The sequence below is a fragment of the Marmota flaviventris genome, chromosome 3 (assembly GCF_047511675.1).
Source record: "Marmota flaviventris isolate mMarFla1 chromosome 3, mMarFla1.hap1, whole genome shotgun sequence".
In the NCBI taxonomy this organism is placed as follows: Eukaryota; Metazoa; Chordata; class Mammalia; order Rodentia; family Sciuridae; genus Marmota; species Marmota flaviventris.
The window spans coordinates 22,109,907-22,126,516 of NC_092500.1; the positions used below are offsets into that span (position 1 = coordinate 22,109,907).

The 16,610-nt window shown below is 36.3% G+C and overlaps 1 protein-coding gene across 8 annotated transcripts in view; it reads right to left on the bottom strand.

Annotated features, from left to right (window-relative positions):
• The window catches only part of Apaf1 (apoptotic peptidase activating factor 1), a 77,053-nt gene that overhangs the window by 25,014 nt on the left and 35,429 nt on the right, over positions 1 to 16,610 (bottom strand). For 5 of the 8 annotated variants that reach the window (XM_071609610.1, XM_071609609.1, XM_071609614.1 and 2 more), the window contains 3 exons: positions 15,246 to 15,371; positions 7,565 to 7,726; positions 3,823 to 3,951 (listed from right to left, as the gene is read on the bottom strand). In XM_071609610.1, coding sequence (XP_071465711.1) covers positions 3,823 to 3,951; positions 7,565 to 7,726; positions 15,246 to 15,371 — 417 coding nt within the window. Of the gene's footprint in view, positions 1 to 3,822; positions 3,974 to 7,564; positions 7,727 to 15,245; positions 15,372 to 16,610 lie in introns of those variants that run through there. The other 3 variants (XM_071609612.1, XM_071609613.1, XM_071609615.1) reach the window with 2 other exon arrangements.

A 16,610-nucleotide genomic window follows, 5' to 3' on the forward strand; every position in this document is an offset into this window, starting at 1 on the left:
GATATGGATATATATGCACACAGATATCTGCTTCTATATGTAAAAAGAAACATTGTTATCCATGGGGTAGGGTAGTATAATGGGGAAGAAGAATCAAGGATGATAGTGAAAGTTCTCTTATAAAACTTTGATTTTGGAATAATATAAATGTTTGTCTATTTTTTAAAAATCAATCTAAAAAAATAATAGCATGAATATAAGCAGCTTCCAGATACAGACTATTTTCCACTTCATCCCAAATGCTTGCAAAACCATAAATGAATGCACTAATTGTAACATGTATACATTTCTGTTGTTATTCATGCTTATTACAAATTGTCTTTGTCTGCAACCAGCCCAGCTATATTTTGTCCTAGGTTCTGCTATAAATTACTTAAATACATTCCAATCTAATGAAGTACCATATGTGCCTGAGTTCCTCTCATTACACTTTGATTACAGACCTACTTTATGATTTCAGATCTAGCATGGATAAAATAAGTACTTCATCACACGTCCAGTGGTTTTCATTCAGTGAATTAGTTCTATGGTTACAAACTAATTATATGAAATTTCCTCTGCTTTATCTCTAGAGTCCAAACTGGGATATATGGAGCTTAAAGCCAGAAATCAAAAACAATTCCACAACTGAAAAATCTCTCTTGAAAAAACTTAACAGCAATAATAATAACAACCCAATTAATAAATGGGAAAAAGAACCAAACAGACTTTTTGCAAAGAAGAAATACAAATGACCAACAAATATATGAAAAAATGTTAAACAATCCTAACAATCATGGAAATACAAATCAAAAATACATTGAGATTTCATCTCACTCCAGTTAGAATGGCAATCATTGAGAATACAAACAATAATAAATGCTGGCAAGGATGTGGGGGAAAAAGTACACTCATGCATTGTTGGTGGGATTGCAAATCAGTATAATCACTCTGAAAAGAAGTATGGAGATTCCTCAAAAAACTAGGAATGGGACCACCAGATGACCCAGTATCTCCTTCCTTAGTATTTATACAAAATAATTAAAATCAGCACACTATAGCTATACAGCCACTTTAATATTTACAGCAATGCAATTCAAAACAGCCATGTTATGGAACTAACCTGGAAGCCTGACAACAGATGGAACAGATAAAGAAAATGTGGTATATGTAACAATGGAGTTTTACACAGCCATAAATATGTAAACACATTGATGGATATGGATGCATGGATATAAAGAATGAAATTATGGCATTTGCTGGTAAATGGATGGAACTGGAGAACATTATGTTAAGTGACATAAGCCAGACTCAGAAAGTCAAGGGTCAAATGTTTTCTCTCATATGTGAAAGCTAGGCAAAAATTAAGGGGGGGGGGGGGGGGGGAGTCTCATGAAAACAGAGAGAGATCACTGAAGCAGAGGAAGGAGACTGAGAGGAAGGGAACAGAGACCAAAACAAAAAAAAAGTGTGGGGGGGGGAGAATGGAATTGACCAAATTATACTAAGTACATATATGAGTATATCACAGTGAATTTCACCTATATGTATACTTATAAAGCAGTAATTTTACAAAACTATAAATAAATTGAAGACCAGTAGAATAGAGGAAAGGGAATAAGGGAAGGGGGAGAAGAGAGAAAGAGAGAAGAAGTACTGGGGGTTGAAGTGGAACAAATTATATTTCATGCATGTATGATTATGTCAAAATGAACCCCAATATTATGTATAACTACAATGCACTAATAAAAACATTTAAAAAAAGAAACTTTTTCCTCTCCTCCTTCCTTGTTTTCTCCATCTCTTCCCACTCATTTCTTTGTCACTCAGAGCCTCCTGAGCCAAGTCCCTATATTTCAAGAAGGAAGCTATTGTTTTCTAGAGAGAAGAAGATAAGTATGCAAGAGAGTAAGGGTCTTAGAAGGTTGAAAGAGGGGTTGCTCCTTTACTCCCTCTAAAAATCCTGACAAAACTTGGAGAGGGGAAAATTCCAACCACATCTACCTTGAGAATCTACAGATAAAGTTCAGGTTCCCTGGTAGATCTGACTCTTCTAATTCAAGATCTCTGCCCAGAAGTACCCTGCCCATACCACCCCGCTTCTTCCTACTGTCTGGAACAGAACTGGAGTGCGCGCACGCTCTCTCTCTCTCTCTCTCTCTTTTTTAACTATTTAAAAATTTATTCTGATTGAGCTACCATGAAAATTAATATACGTATACATTTGACTAAAATAACATAAATATATAGCAAACTTTGATAAATAACATCAAATATAAAAATTAAAATTTATTGAGCTGGGCACAGTGTGCACACCTGTAATCCTATAGGCTCCAGGGACTGAGGCAGGATCCCAAGTTCAAAGCCAGCCTCAGCACAGTGAGGTGCTAACCAACTCAGTGAGACCCTGTCTCTAAATAAAATACAAAACAGGGCTGGGGATGTGGCTCAGTGGTTGAATCCCCTGAGTTCAATCCCTGGTACCTATAAAAAGAAAATTTATTGGAAATAAATTTATTAGAGAACTAGAGTTCTTTAATTCACTGCCTCGGCTTACAACAGGCAGGTTCTCAGAGGAAAGTCTTTCAGTGTTACTTGTATTGCTGTACTTAAGAATCAGGGGCTGGGGATATATAGCTCAGTCCGTAGAGTGCTTGCCTTGTATGCACAAGGCCCTGGCCTGGATTCAATCCTCAGTACCACAAAAAAAAAAAAAAGAAAGAAAGAAAAGAAAAGAAAAAAAGAATCAGGAGGCAGCCAGGTGCAGTGGTGCATGCCTCAACTCGGAGGTTGAGAAGGAGAATCACAAGTTCAAGATCAGCTTCAGCAACTTACATGAGGCCCTATCTCAAAATAAAAAATAAAAGGGCTGGGGATGTTGCTCAGTGGTTAAGTACCCCTGGGATCAATCCGTGGTACTAAAAAAAAAGAATCAGAAGGCACTTACAGAACTCATGCCTTCATCTGTTACCTCTACTTTCCAGATAAAGCCCTATCCCCTCAAACTACCTGATGGTGAGACCAAACCAAGGAATAGGGAGTATTAAGGCTTTGAAAAACTAATCCATCTTTGAAGGGAAAATACAATTCATTGTCTTTTGAGTAAATTAATAGAGCAACTCTGACAGGGATTATAGCTCAGTGGTAGAGCACTTGCCTAGCATATGTGAAGCACTGGGTTCGATTCTTAGCACCACATATAAATAAAATAAAATAAAAGTCCATTGACAACTTCAAAAAAAATAGAGTAACTCACTTGATAGAATTCTTCCAAGACTAGTTAGGTACAGGCCCTGAATGTATAATTTATTAGGAAAGTACAAAATTATATGTATAAATAGTAATTTATAAGAGTCATTTTACTCTTTAGTGCTTGGCAATAAAAATAAAAATCTTATCTTAATCAATTCTAAATATAACTTCCATCTTATCCTACTCAATGATCTAAGAATCTGAACTTTTTTAAAGTTCATTTCTTTTAAGAAGAAAAAAGTCTGTCTATCCTTATACTGTTCAAGAGATGACATAGTTCAGCCTAGAAAACTAGTGGTCATTTCATTGTTTCCCCAACCCCCCCAAAATGCTAGGGATTCAATAAATGCCTGATGAATGGTACTGTCATTCCCTGTTATACTGTCAAATCAAGTCTCCAATCACTGTTGAAATACTAAAGCTGGCTATATAGTTCAATATTCCAAAGCTACAGGTTATTAGGCTACGAAGAAAATACTCTATAGTTTTTCAAGAAAGCATTGTGAACAACTAATGGTTTAGGCAACCCATTCCCTGTTATCCTTGGATCTCTAGAGACCCAGATGTCACTGAATAAATTCAACGACTTACCTCCACACAGTATTGGGACAAAGCCACCACTGCCAAATGGTTTTGAGGGGAGAAGTCACAGTACTGGATGGTGCTATGATGGCCTGTGTGGATTTCTGCCAACAGGTCACTGGTATAAATATCAAAAAGCTGTCAACATAAATAGAAGTATCTATGAAAGCAAAATATTTAAAAGATAAGCTATACCAAACTAAATCTAAATTTATTTTTAAAAGAATTTCCTCCTGTTTCAACTATAAATTCTAAGTCCTGAAAAACTACTATAATTACTAATACATTGTAGATATACATTTTATATTTAGCATAATTACTATAATAACTGGCATAATTACTAACAATAATAAATAAGATAATACATCAATATACATCAACTTTAAAAACACTGCTCATCTTGAAACAGTTTTTGTACAGGAAAATGCATCACAGATGATCTCTCAAGCTGGGCTAAAGAGAAATAAAAACCTTTGTGAATAAATGAATGGACTAGTCAAATTAACAGAGAGTAGTTCTCCCCAATGCTCATCTATTCAAAAGAGAAAATGCAATTCATAAATGAAGATGATCAAAATATAGAGCACAGTCTTGCTAAATGAAATTAACTCCATTATTTCTATTTCTCTCCAGAGCTAACAAATTACTACATTACAATTCATCATTTTCCCATTTTTGAACCAAAAAGTTATTTTTGAGTAATTTATCCTTCTTTATTTCAATTTTTGAAAAATTTTAAATGCTGAATATACTTTTTAAAGTTTTTGCCAAATGATAAGATGGTTTATACTTAATGCATACACACAGTATATGTTGATACAATCTAGGAATTCATGACCAAAACACAGTCCTCAGGAAGAAAACAGAGGTTCCCAGTGGGAGCCAGAAAGAAGCTTAATGAAGTGATAGTGAGTACACCTGTAATCCCAGCTACTCAGGAGGCTGAGACAGGAAAATCATGAGCTCAAGGCCAGCCTGAGCCACACAGTGAGCATTTCAAAACATAGAAAAAGAAAAAGAGATTTAGTGAATGTAACCCTGGAAGCATGCGCAGATGGTAAGACGGTAAGCAGCACAGCTTTGGGGGCCAAAGCCAAAGCACAGGAAATCATATTTAAATGTTTCCCAGAGCAGGTTGTTCTTAAAACTTAGTGGCCCAGAGTGATACAGGAACTTTGCAAACTGGATAGAAAACGTCCCAATCATGAACAAAATAAGAAAAACCTAACAGCAGGGTTGAATTAACAATACCAAAGAGTGGGAAAGAAATAGGAGAAAGGGACAACTAAAAAAAAATTTGAGATCTACATGCAAAATACTCATAAGGGTAATTGTACAGTAGCTTTCTTTCAGCATGGTAAACAGATCTATAGGTTTTTAAAACAAGAAGGCATTTCATGCAACGTAACGTTATTTTCCTTTTTCACTAGATCTTTTAAAATCTTTTTTAAAAAATGATCATTTTAAAAAAATGATCAACATCACCGGTCATCAGGAAAATTCAAGTTGAAATTACAATGAGATACCACTTCACACCTACCGGGATGGCTATAGTTTTTTTAAAAAAAAGAAAATAACAAGTATTATCAAGGATATGGAGAACTTGGAATCCTTGTATGTTGCCTGTGGAAATGTCAAATGATGCAGCTGCTGTGGAAAAGCCTGGTGGTTCCTCAAAAAGCTAAGTACAGAATTCCTATATGACCCAGCAATTCTAGTCCAAGATATACACACAAAAGCAATGGAGCCAGGCACAGTGGCGCACACCTGTAATGCCAATGGCTCAGAAGGCTGAGACAGGAGGATCAGAGAGTTCAAAGCCAGTCTCAGCAATAGCGAGGCACTAAGGAACTCAGTGAGACCCTGTCTAAATAAAATACAAAATTCGACTGGGGATGTGGCTCAGTGGCTGAGTGACCCTGAATTCAATTCCCGGTACCAAAAAAAACAAGCAGGGGCTCAGATACTTGTACATCAATGTTCACTGTAGCATTATTTATAAGAGCCTAAGGTAGAGAAAAGCCCAGGGCCCATACATAGATGAATGTATGAATAAAATGTGGGGAATATATAGATATATTATACATATACATATATATATATAAGTTCATGAATGTATAACACATATACATATATATAATGAAATATTATTCAGTTGTAAAAAAGAAGGCAGTTCTGATATATGTTATAATGCAGATGAACTCTGAAAACATATGCTTAATGAAATGAGCCGGAAACAAATAAACCAATATTGTATGATTCCACTTACATGAAATATCCAGAATAAGTAAATTCATAGATTATGTTAGAGGTTATCAGGGGTTAGCTAATGGCAAACAGGGAGTTATTAATGATTATGGAGTTTCTGTTTGGGGTGATGAAAAAGATTTGGAAATATGTAGTGGTAAAAGTTATACAACATTATGAATATAATTAATACCACTGAATTGTACATTTCAAAATGATAAATTTGCCAGGATCAGTGGCACAGGCCTGTGATCCCAGTGACTCAGGAGGCTGATGCAGGAGAAATGCAAATTCAAAGCCAGCCTCAGTGAGTAACTTAGCAAGACCCTGTCACTAAATAAAATATTTTTTTTTTAAAGAGCTCAGTGGTTAAGTAACTCTTGGTTCAATCCCCAGTACCAAAATAAAAAAAGACAAATTTTACATTATACATATCTTATTAATAAGAATAAATTTGAAATCTTTGAAACTTGCAAATGCAGTAGTTCCTTTCTGTTCTTAAAGACTTTAGCAAACTTAAGACAAACTTTAGACAAAAGGAGACCGTTTTCCTCTTAATTTCCTACCAGAGGAATAAAAATAAATACCAACCAAGATCCCAGCATCACAGTTACCAGATCAATAACAATCATATGCACAGATCCTTCTGTGAATTTTTATATAACTATATTATATTTTAATTGTGCTCTTAAAAATAATTTTTATTATTCAAGTCTTTTAAAATTACTGTTAGAAGAATATCAGTGAGCCGTAAATCAGAAGACTTGGCCATCCTATTCACAGTGCAACCTTAGACAAATTATTTGGCTGCTCTGAACCTCAGTTACCTCATTATTATCATAGGGTCATTGCAATCTGCTTTGTCTCCTAGGTATTTACTATCAAAAGAAATTATATGTGTGAGTACTCTGAACAGCACAAATATAAAGACTCATTAGATTGGAAACAAGAGGACAATACTGTCTTTTCATTTACTTTATAAAAGTCTTACAATCTTGTTCAGTTGTTGATGAGTATTTCTATCAGAGTCACCAAATCATAAATTTTTTAGGGATACATAGCTCTTTGAAAAATCACCTAAATCAATGTATTGGAAATTAATGGGGAAAAAAAGGAAGAGGAGGAGGAGGAGAAGAGTGATGCAGAATTATTCCACATTTTAACTACACATGAGGAACAGTGGATTCAACATCACAAATTGCTTCTATAATGTAGAGTTACCCAAGGCATTAAATATGTTAGTTCCCACTGTCTATCTCCCAGAGGAGAAAGCAGTGCATGATATTTCCCACACCTATGTGACTATACACACCTTTTGTCACAAGCCATCCAAATCCCCCAGGAGCATGATTCCAAACAATAATGAAAGGTTAGGAAACCCTGCCCAGAATCACACAGCTAGACTTTATTTATATCAAGAAACAATGTAAAATGAAAAAATTAATAAAAATTTTAATTTTCTTTAAATCAGGCTAAATTTGGTTTTTAAAATACGAATACTTACAAAGATTTTATTTTTTGCTGCCACCATTATTCTAGCACCATCAGCAGACCAGGAACAACATTTCACTATCACTTCTATCTCGTCTTGAGGGTCCTCTGAATTTAGGAAGAACTGCTTCACATTAATGCTTTTCCTCTCGTTTGCTGATCTCACATCCCAAAGCTTCAAATTTAAAAAATAAAAAATAATTGTTTTTACTCTCAACTCACACCTCTAGAATTCCACCTGGATTAAATACCATGCGAACTTACTCACTTTACCTAATCAACTTTTACCTATACAGGACTTTCTATAAAACTTTTACATTAAGTACTTCTGTTTCATTGACCACCTTCCTAAAAGGAAAAAAATAAAAATACTGCCCAAAATGCAGGCTGCAGAACATAAAATTAAGCAAAAAGTGAGCAGAGCCTTGCTGGCGTGGAGGAGGCTCTAAAGGAGGTGTTGACAGGACGAATGTGGAAGCAGGAGGATGAAGATGCCAGCGACTTGCCGCTGCTGCCCTCTGCTGTCCGCCTTGACATGTGCACCACATCTACAGTAAGCACAGCAAGAGGACTGAACAGGGCCCAGACCAAGCCCAGTGGTGTGGTACCACTCCACAAAGCAACAGGAGACCTGAAAATAGGAAACAGAGATACTGAAAGAAAATGAGGCTTGGTGGAGCCAGATAATCTAGAGGCATGAAAACTACTATCTCCTGAGAAATGAAGTAAAAAGTGCACTGAACCTCACTCTAGAGCAAAGCCACTGAATGGTACAAAACAGAGGCCTTCGAAAAGATACATCTTCCTTCTAGATCTCAAGCAGTCCCAGCTTCAAAGAATGATAAAGGCTATCATGCCTGGACCAAGGGTTGGTCAAGGCCAAAAACAAAAACAAACAACAATGCTTCTCAGACTTGAACTCAGCTTCCAAAGCGGAACACCCAAGTAAAACCTGATTTGTCTGGCCAGGCACATCTTTAATTCTTTCTTGAGTTCAGAGAAGCATTCTATATAATAAGAAATACGGCCAAAACCAAAATCTTGCCACTTGCAATAACCTTGGATAAACTAACTAAAGCAAAACAGACACTGGGGACTTAAATATTTACCCTTCTCTAATATTAAGAGAAAATAAATGCCAGAAGCTTCAGTCACATCAGCCAGAATATAATGAGAAACCATACTGTTTCCCTATTCATAGGAAAGACAAAGAAACCACTGGTAGATTTAAGAAAGTCAAGGACTAGCTAGAGCAATCAGATAGACAAAAGAAATTAAAGGGATATGCATAGGAAAAGAAGAATTCAAACTATCATTATTTGCTGATGACATGCCTCTACATTTAGAAGATCCAAAAAATTCCACCAGAAAACTTCTAGAATAAATTAATTCAGCAAAGTAGCAGGATATAAAATCAATACCCATAAATCAAATGCATTTATATAAATAAGCAATGAATCCACAGCAAGAAAAATTAGGAAAACCACTCCATTCCCAATAGCCTCAAAAAAAGTAAAATACTTGGTAATCAATCTTTTTAGATTGATTAAAAAAAAGACCTCTACAATGAAAACTATAGAACACTAAAGAAAGAAATTAAAGAAGACCTCAGAAGATGGAAACATCTCTCATGCTCTTGGATAGGCAGAAATAATATAGTCAAAATGGCCATACTACCAAAACTGTTATACAGATTTAATGCAATTCCTATTAAAATTCCAATGACAGTCTTCAGAGAACTAGAAAAAGCAATCATGAAATTCATTTGGAAAAATAAGAGACCCAGAATAGCAAAGGTAGTCCTTAGTAGGAAGAGTAAAGCAGGAGGCATCACAATACCAGACCTTAAACTGTACTACAGAGCAATAATAACAAAAACAGCATGGTATTGGTACCAAAACAGACATGTAAACCAATGGTACAAAATAGAAGACACAGAGACAAACCCACATAAATACGGTTATCTTATACTATACAAAGACGCCAAAAATACACATTGGAAAAAAGATAGCCACTTCAACAAATGGTGCCAGAAAAACTAGAAATCCATATGTAGCAAAATAAAATTAAATCTCTCTCACCATGCACAAAAATCAACTCAAAGTGGATCAAAGACTTAGACACAGAGACCCTGTGACTAAAAAAAGAAAATGTAGACCCAAATCTTCACCATGTTGGCTTAGGTCCTGACTTCCTGAACAAGACTCCTAAAGTGCAATAAGCAAAATGAAGAATCAATAAATGGGATGGATTCAACTAAAAAGCTTCTTCTTAGCAAAGGAAACAATCAATAATGTGAAGAGAGAGCCTACAGAATGGGAGAAAATTTTTACCACACACACCTCAGACAGAGCACTAACCTCCAGGATATATTAAGAACTCAAAAAACTTAACACCAAAAAAACCAAATAACCCAATCAATAAATGGGCTAAGGAGCTGAGCAGACACTTCTCAGAAGAAGATATACAATCGATCAACAAATATATGAAAAAATGTTCATCATCTCTAGCAATTACAGAAATGCAAATCAAAACTACTCTAAGATTTCATCTCACTCCAGTTAGAATGGCAATTATCAAGAATATAAGCAATAATAAGTGTTGGCAAGGATGTGGGGGAAAAGGTACACTCATACATTGCTGGTAGGACTGCAAATTGGTGCAACCACTATGAAAAGTAGTATGGAGATACCTCAGAAAACTTGGAATGGACCCACCATTTAACCCAGTTATCCCACTCATCAGCAATACCCAAAGGACTTAAAATCAGTATACTACAGTGACGCAACCACATCAATGTTTATAGCAGCTCAATTCAGAGTGACTAAACTATGGAACTAACCTAGATGCCATTCAACAGATGAATGGATAAAGAAAATGTGGTACATATACACATGAAATATTACTCAGCCTTAAAGAAAAATGAAATTATGGCATTTGAGGGTAAATGGATGAAACTAGAGAATATCATGCTAAGTGAAATAAGCCAATCCCAAAAAACCAAAGCCGAATGTTTTCTCTGATAAGCAGATGCTGATCCATAGTGGGGCGGGTGGACAGAGAAGAATGAAGGAACTTTGGTTTGTGTAGAGGGGAGTGAGGGGAGGGGTAGGATTGTGCAGATGGGAAGGACAGTAGAATGAGACAGACATTATTATCCTATATACATGAATGATTACACTACTGGAGTGACTCTGCACCATGTACAGCCAGTGGAATGAGAAGTTGTGCTCCATTTGTGTTCAATCTGTCAAAATGCATTCTACCATAAAATAAATAAATAAAAATTTAAAAAAAAAGAATTTTGATATAGAAAAAAGAAAAGGAAAACTAGCATAATCCAATTTCTTTACTCCTGCTTAAACTACAACTGCTTTTAGAAGGACCTGACTACAGTCCTATCCAATGTGGTGAAATCCTACATGTTAGGGGATCATATAAACTAACATCACCATTTCATTTTGAAGACACCATGGCACTCTGTCCAAGGTTCCTGTTTACCCTGTGCCCTTGTATGTTTTCAGACAATTTTTAAATAAAACTCCCTTTTGAAATAGTTTATCATCACAGTCCAAAAAACACACGCTTATCAACTTGATATACTACAAAAAGCTTAGAAAATTACAGAGCCATTTGAGGCAGAAAATAATTTATAGTTCTCATCCTCTCAAATGGTAAAAGCTTTAGAAGACTTTGACCTTGAAATGCTGTTATCTAAAATCATTTTGCAGAACCTCTGCTTACTACATGTCACTGTATCAGTGTGAACCAGCCAGCAGTACTGGCTTAACAGCACCGTAGGAAAGCCACCACAGACACAGGCAGGTGTCCCCAAGACTGCAGCAATGTCTGTCCCCTGCTGCTAGTGATACTCACACATGAACACAGGAACCAAAACCTGCCCCTGAAAACTGAGGCCTCTTTAAAATTTCTTTATGAGTTTGAAGAAGTCTTAGTTTGATCTGAAGGAACACAGCAAGGGCTTATGATTTTTAATGCATTTATTAAAATATTATGCTGGTCACTTTGAAATTATATTTGATATTATATAAATGAATCAGATATAGATACTACCCTCAAAGAGTTTATAGGTCAGCAAGAGGGCTAAGATGAGCACATAAGTAACTCTAATCCTGGATACATACGATATATCATTTGAGAGGAAAAGAAAGCACTGTGGGAACACGGCATTCAAGCCGTGGGTTTAGGGAACACAGTATGCAGGTGACCAACTCACTCTACCACCTAAAGATTAGCCTACCTTATGCCACCTTATAAAAGAATTTCAACATCAAAAAGACAGAGGGAATACTCTAGGCCTTCAGCTCAGGGGTCAGCATACATTAAAGTACAAAATGGGAAAGCAAAGGTAACAAAAAGGGAGAACAAGTTCAATCTGGCTATAGCCTTAGGTACCTGAACCCTTTACCAACACAGTCCTCATCTGTTCTTTAGAACATCCTCTACATAGCTGGGCAGGTGGTACATGCTTTGTAGTCCCAGCTACTTGGGAGGCTGAGACAGTAGGATCACTTGAGCCCAGGAATTCAAAGCCAACTCGGTCAACATAGTGACGCGCTATCTCATTAAAAACAAAACAACAATATAATTTTAGCATTTCATGTTCCTCTATCACTTACCTTTCTCCCCAACATGAATAACTTAAGGCCAGGGAATGTGCTTTTTTTTTTTTTTTTAAGTATTTAAAATCCAAATGCCTACTAGCACAGTACCTGGTACACAGTAAATATCATTAAATGATCATAGGCATGGGCATGGGCATGAGCATGGGCATGGAAAAGACTTATAGGAGAGGTTAAGAAGAAGAAAAAAATAAACACTGTTATATTCAAATGAAGAACGCTTAACTAGGTTATCAATGGAGGTTTAAATACAACAAGAATAAGGATCAGATAAATAAAAATGCAAAATTTCACACTAATCCAGAATGTATCAGACTTTACAACAAAAAATGGAAACTTAAAACTGATTTTGACATTCTTCAAAAGCATACAGGTCAGAGAGAAGCAGGTTAAAAAAGGCTTGAGCAGTGAGTAGGTTGTCAGGAAACAGAGAAAAGCACAGATGATGGACGGATCTGGAACGTCCCCCAAAGGGCCACATTAAAACTTGGTCCCCAGCCTGTGGCACAACTGAGAGGTCATGGAGCCTTCAGGAGGTGGGAGTGCAAGGTCTTTAGGTCATTGAGAGCAAACCCTCAAAAAGAATCATGGCTCCTCTCTGTTTTGTTCCAGGCCTAGGGGTGAGTGGTTCTGCTCTGCCCTGTACCCCCTGTCAAGGTATGCTGCCTCCCCCAGGTCCAAAGAACAACAGGGCCAATTATCAGGGACTAGAATCTCTGAAACCATGAGCCCAAAAAAACATTTTTCTCTTTATAACTTATCTCAGTTATTTGCTACAGTAAAAGAAAGCCAACTAACAAAGTTTAGTCACAGAAAAAGAGAAAAACAGAATGACTATTTGAAAGAAAAATACACTCAAGAAAAAAAAATCCAAGGTTTTTCAATTTTTTTGTTTTTATAGGGCCAGGAAGGGCCAAGAACATTTATAGATGGTAGGAAAGTATCCCCAAAAAAGCATAAAACCGAAAAAAGCAACAGAGAGAGGAAATAACAATGAAGCAAAGTACCATATAAAGGAGGGAGAAAAAGAAACAGCAGAAATAAGTAGTAGACTTTTGGGCAAGCAGAGGACTTCTTGTAAGAAAAAAAAAAAAGGAGAGAGCAGGGAGCTTTTACAGCAGTGTTTGAGGAGGCTCACTGAGGGGAGCTCTGGGTAGATGGTTTTAACCCTCTGAATTATAATGAGGTAAGGTAATTACCATAGAATCAAAAGGTTGGGGGCTTACAAACAGCAGGAAAGGACTGGAATAGGCACTACAGTGAAGTAAAGCCAGGCATGGTGGCACATGCCCTTAATCCCGGTGGCTTGGGAGGCTAAAGAAGGAAGATCGCAAATTCAAAGCCAGCCCCACCAACTTCATAGAGGCCCTGCCTCAAAATAAAAAAATAAAAAGGGCTGGAGATATGGTCCAGTGGTTAATTGCTCCTGGGTTCAATCTTTGGGGAAAAAAAAAAAAAGACAGTTAAAGCAGCTTAGATCATGATATCATCACAAATCTTAGAATTGGGGCTGGGGATGTGGCTCAAGTGGTAGCGCGCTTGCCTGGCATGCATGCGGCCCGGGTTCGATCCTCAGCACCACATACAAACAAAGATGTTGTGTCCGCCGAAAACTAAAAAATAAATATTAAAAATTCTCTCTCTCTCTCTCTCTCTCTTTAAAAAAAAATCTTAGAATTAGCAATGGAGATAAGATGGTAGAGAAACTTGGACTCAGAAATAAAATGCCTTCTTCTAAAGCCACTCACATAGTAAAAATCAAGAAATAATAGACTGACATGATGGAAAGAATATCTTGGAAGATGGCTGCCTTAACACATCCAAGGGTATTCTGGAAAACTTCCTACAACATGGATTATGCCAAAAGAAGGAATAGATATTCGGTATTTGTAAATAACAAATTGTAGAAACCAGAATCTGACAGGTGAGGACAACGCCTGAACGAGAGCCAACACTACAGAATAGAAAGGAAAATAGACACGAAAATGGTCAAAAATGGTCTTCATTTAAGACCAGAGAAAGGAGAGTCAATAATCAGGAGACAAAGTGACAATGGAGACAGAAATAAAATACTGAAATTAGGGTCTTATTTTAGAAGGAAATGATTTAAAGAAGAAAAACTTGGGGTTTTTAGGAATATAAAATTCAGGAGGTTAAATGAGATGTTTTCCCTAACTCTTGTGTTATTCCCCTATATGACTGCTCAAAAACAGGAAAATGGTAACACAAAAAGTAGAAGAAATAAGTGACAAATAAAAGCAGCCCTTTATAAACCTGACCCTATAGATCTCAAAATAATGGATAAATATGTTTTTTAGGGATATAATGCTTAGCCAGGTTTGCTGGCGCACACCTATAATCCCAGTGGCTCAGGAGGCTGAGGCAGGAGGACTGCGAGTTCAAAGGCAGCCTCAGTGAAAGTGAGACACTAAAAAACTCAGTGAGACCCTGTCTCTAAATAAAATACAAAATAGGGCTGGGGGTGTGATTCAGTGGTTGAGTGCCCCTGAGTTCAATCTCTGGTACCCGCCCCCCAAAAAAGGATATATGCTTAAAATTTAAGAATTCCAATTACATGTATTTTAAACACAGGAAATCATTCATAAATAATTATTATGACAAATAATTAGTTATATTAAACATGTTCCTGGAAGTTGAAGGAAGAAGCTCTTTCTGTAGAAATATGAAAAACAGAGCTATAGTTTGAATCTTAAACGTCCCCCAAAAGCTCACAAGTTGAAGGCTTAGTCCCCAGCCACTGGTGATGTTAGAAGTGATAGAACCTGTAAGAGGTGGGGCCTAGTGGAAAGAAGGTATTGGGAGTGTATCCTTAAAGGGGACATTAAGAACCTCCACTTTGCTCCCCTACAGGCTCCCTGCCATTATATACTACCTCACTACAGGTCCAAACAAAGACAAGCAACCACAGACTGAAACCTCAGAAACCGTGATCCAAAATAAACCTTTCCTCATTATAAGTTGTTTTTTATGGGTATTCTATTACAGTGATGAAAACCTGACTACCCATTTTAATAACGTACAAAAGCTTACCTTTAATGTTCCATCAGCTGAACAACTGGCCAAAAGCTCATCATCTGGTGAAAATCTACAGTGATTGACTGAATTTGTATGGCCAAACATGGTATTTCGACATTCTTTTTCATTCAAATCCCAAAGCTATTTGAGAAAGATAAAAGATAAATTTTTAAAACTAGTACTGAATGGGGTAAAAGTCAGAAATCATATGAATTTCTTCCTATTCTTCTACTTTAGTATGTTTAAGAATGATGCTCAATTCGTAGTAACACAAAGGTGTCAAAGTTAAACTTGTGATAAACAACAAGGCAGCCTTTCGATTGACATCTAAATCTACTAAGGAAGTTGAAAGCTGACCTGGGCTTTTAGTCTGAGCTTTAAATAATTAAACACTTACTGCTTATTTAAAATGAATGGTTTAGAATCAAAGTTACTTTGGCTATAAAAAGATACAATATATTAAGATAACTGCCCCCATATTTTTTAAATACTAGGCTATAAAAAAATGATAATTTCTAAGATCTCCCAAACCTTGAAACTAGTCAATAGGCTAAAAGTTATGAATATTCTAAAAAATTATTCAAAAAATTCAAAGCACCTGTATTAAGTATAATACAGTAAATAGAGGGTTTAGAAAAAGAAATCAAATAACAACTCCAGTAAGCAATCAACCAAATCCAGAATGTGATATATTCCACAAGACAAATAACTCAATTCCTCTGTCAAACCAATAGCACAAGAAAGGGGAAAAGGGGAAAGGGAGGTTTTTTAGAATAAAAGAAGCCTAACAGACAAAATAAATGTCAAGTGCCAAGTTTGTTCCATGTCTGATTCCAACAAGCCACAGGTAGAAAGACGTGTTTGAGACTACTGGGGAAAGTGAACACAGATCAGGTACATTACAAAACTACTGTTTATTATAGTAGGTTTAATAATGGCATAGCACTAGTGTTTACACCTCCAAGGCTCATGCTGAAATATTTTGGGGGAAATCACATATCCAGGATTTGCTATAAAATGCTCTAGCCAAAAAGAAGGGTAGAGGGCATATATAAAATAAGATTGGCAAAACCTCATTTTGTTTATAATTGTAGCTACATGATGAATACCATAGAGACTCCTTATTATATTTTCTCCTTGTTTGAAAAATATTTTTAAATATATATGAAAAAGGCTACATTCACCTCTGGTGATTTGTACCAACTAATTTAAACCCAGGGAAAGAAATAATTTATCCCAAAAGTTAATCTTGAAAGAAATTCTTTGAAAATGATCAGTAAGTGAGATTCCTGTTCCTCATGTTCACCTCCTTCCGTGGCTCCTTAATCCTAGTTCTGATAAACCCAATTCTTCATGTAAGAAAAGTTACATGGAGACAGC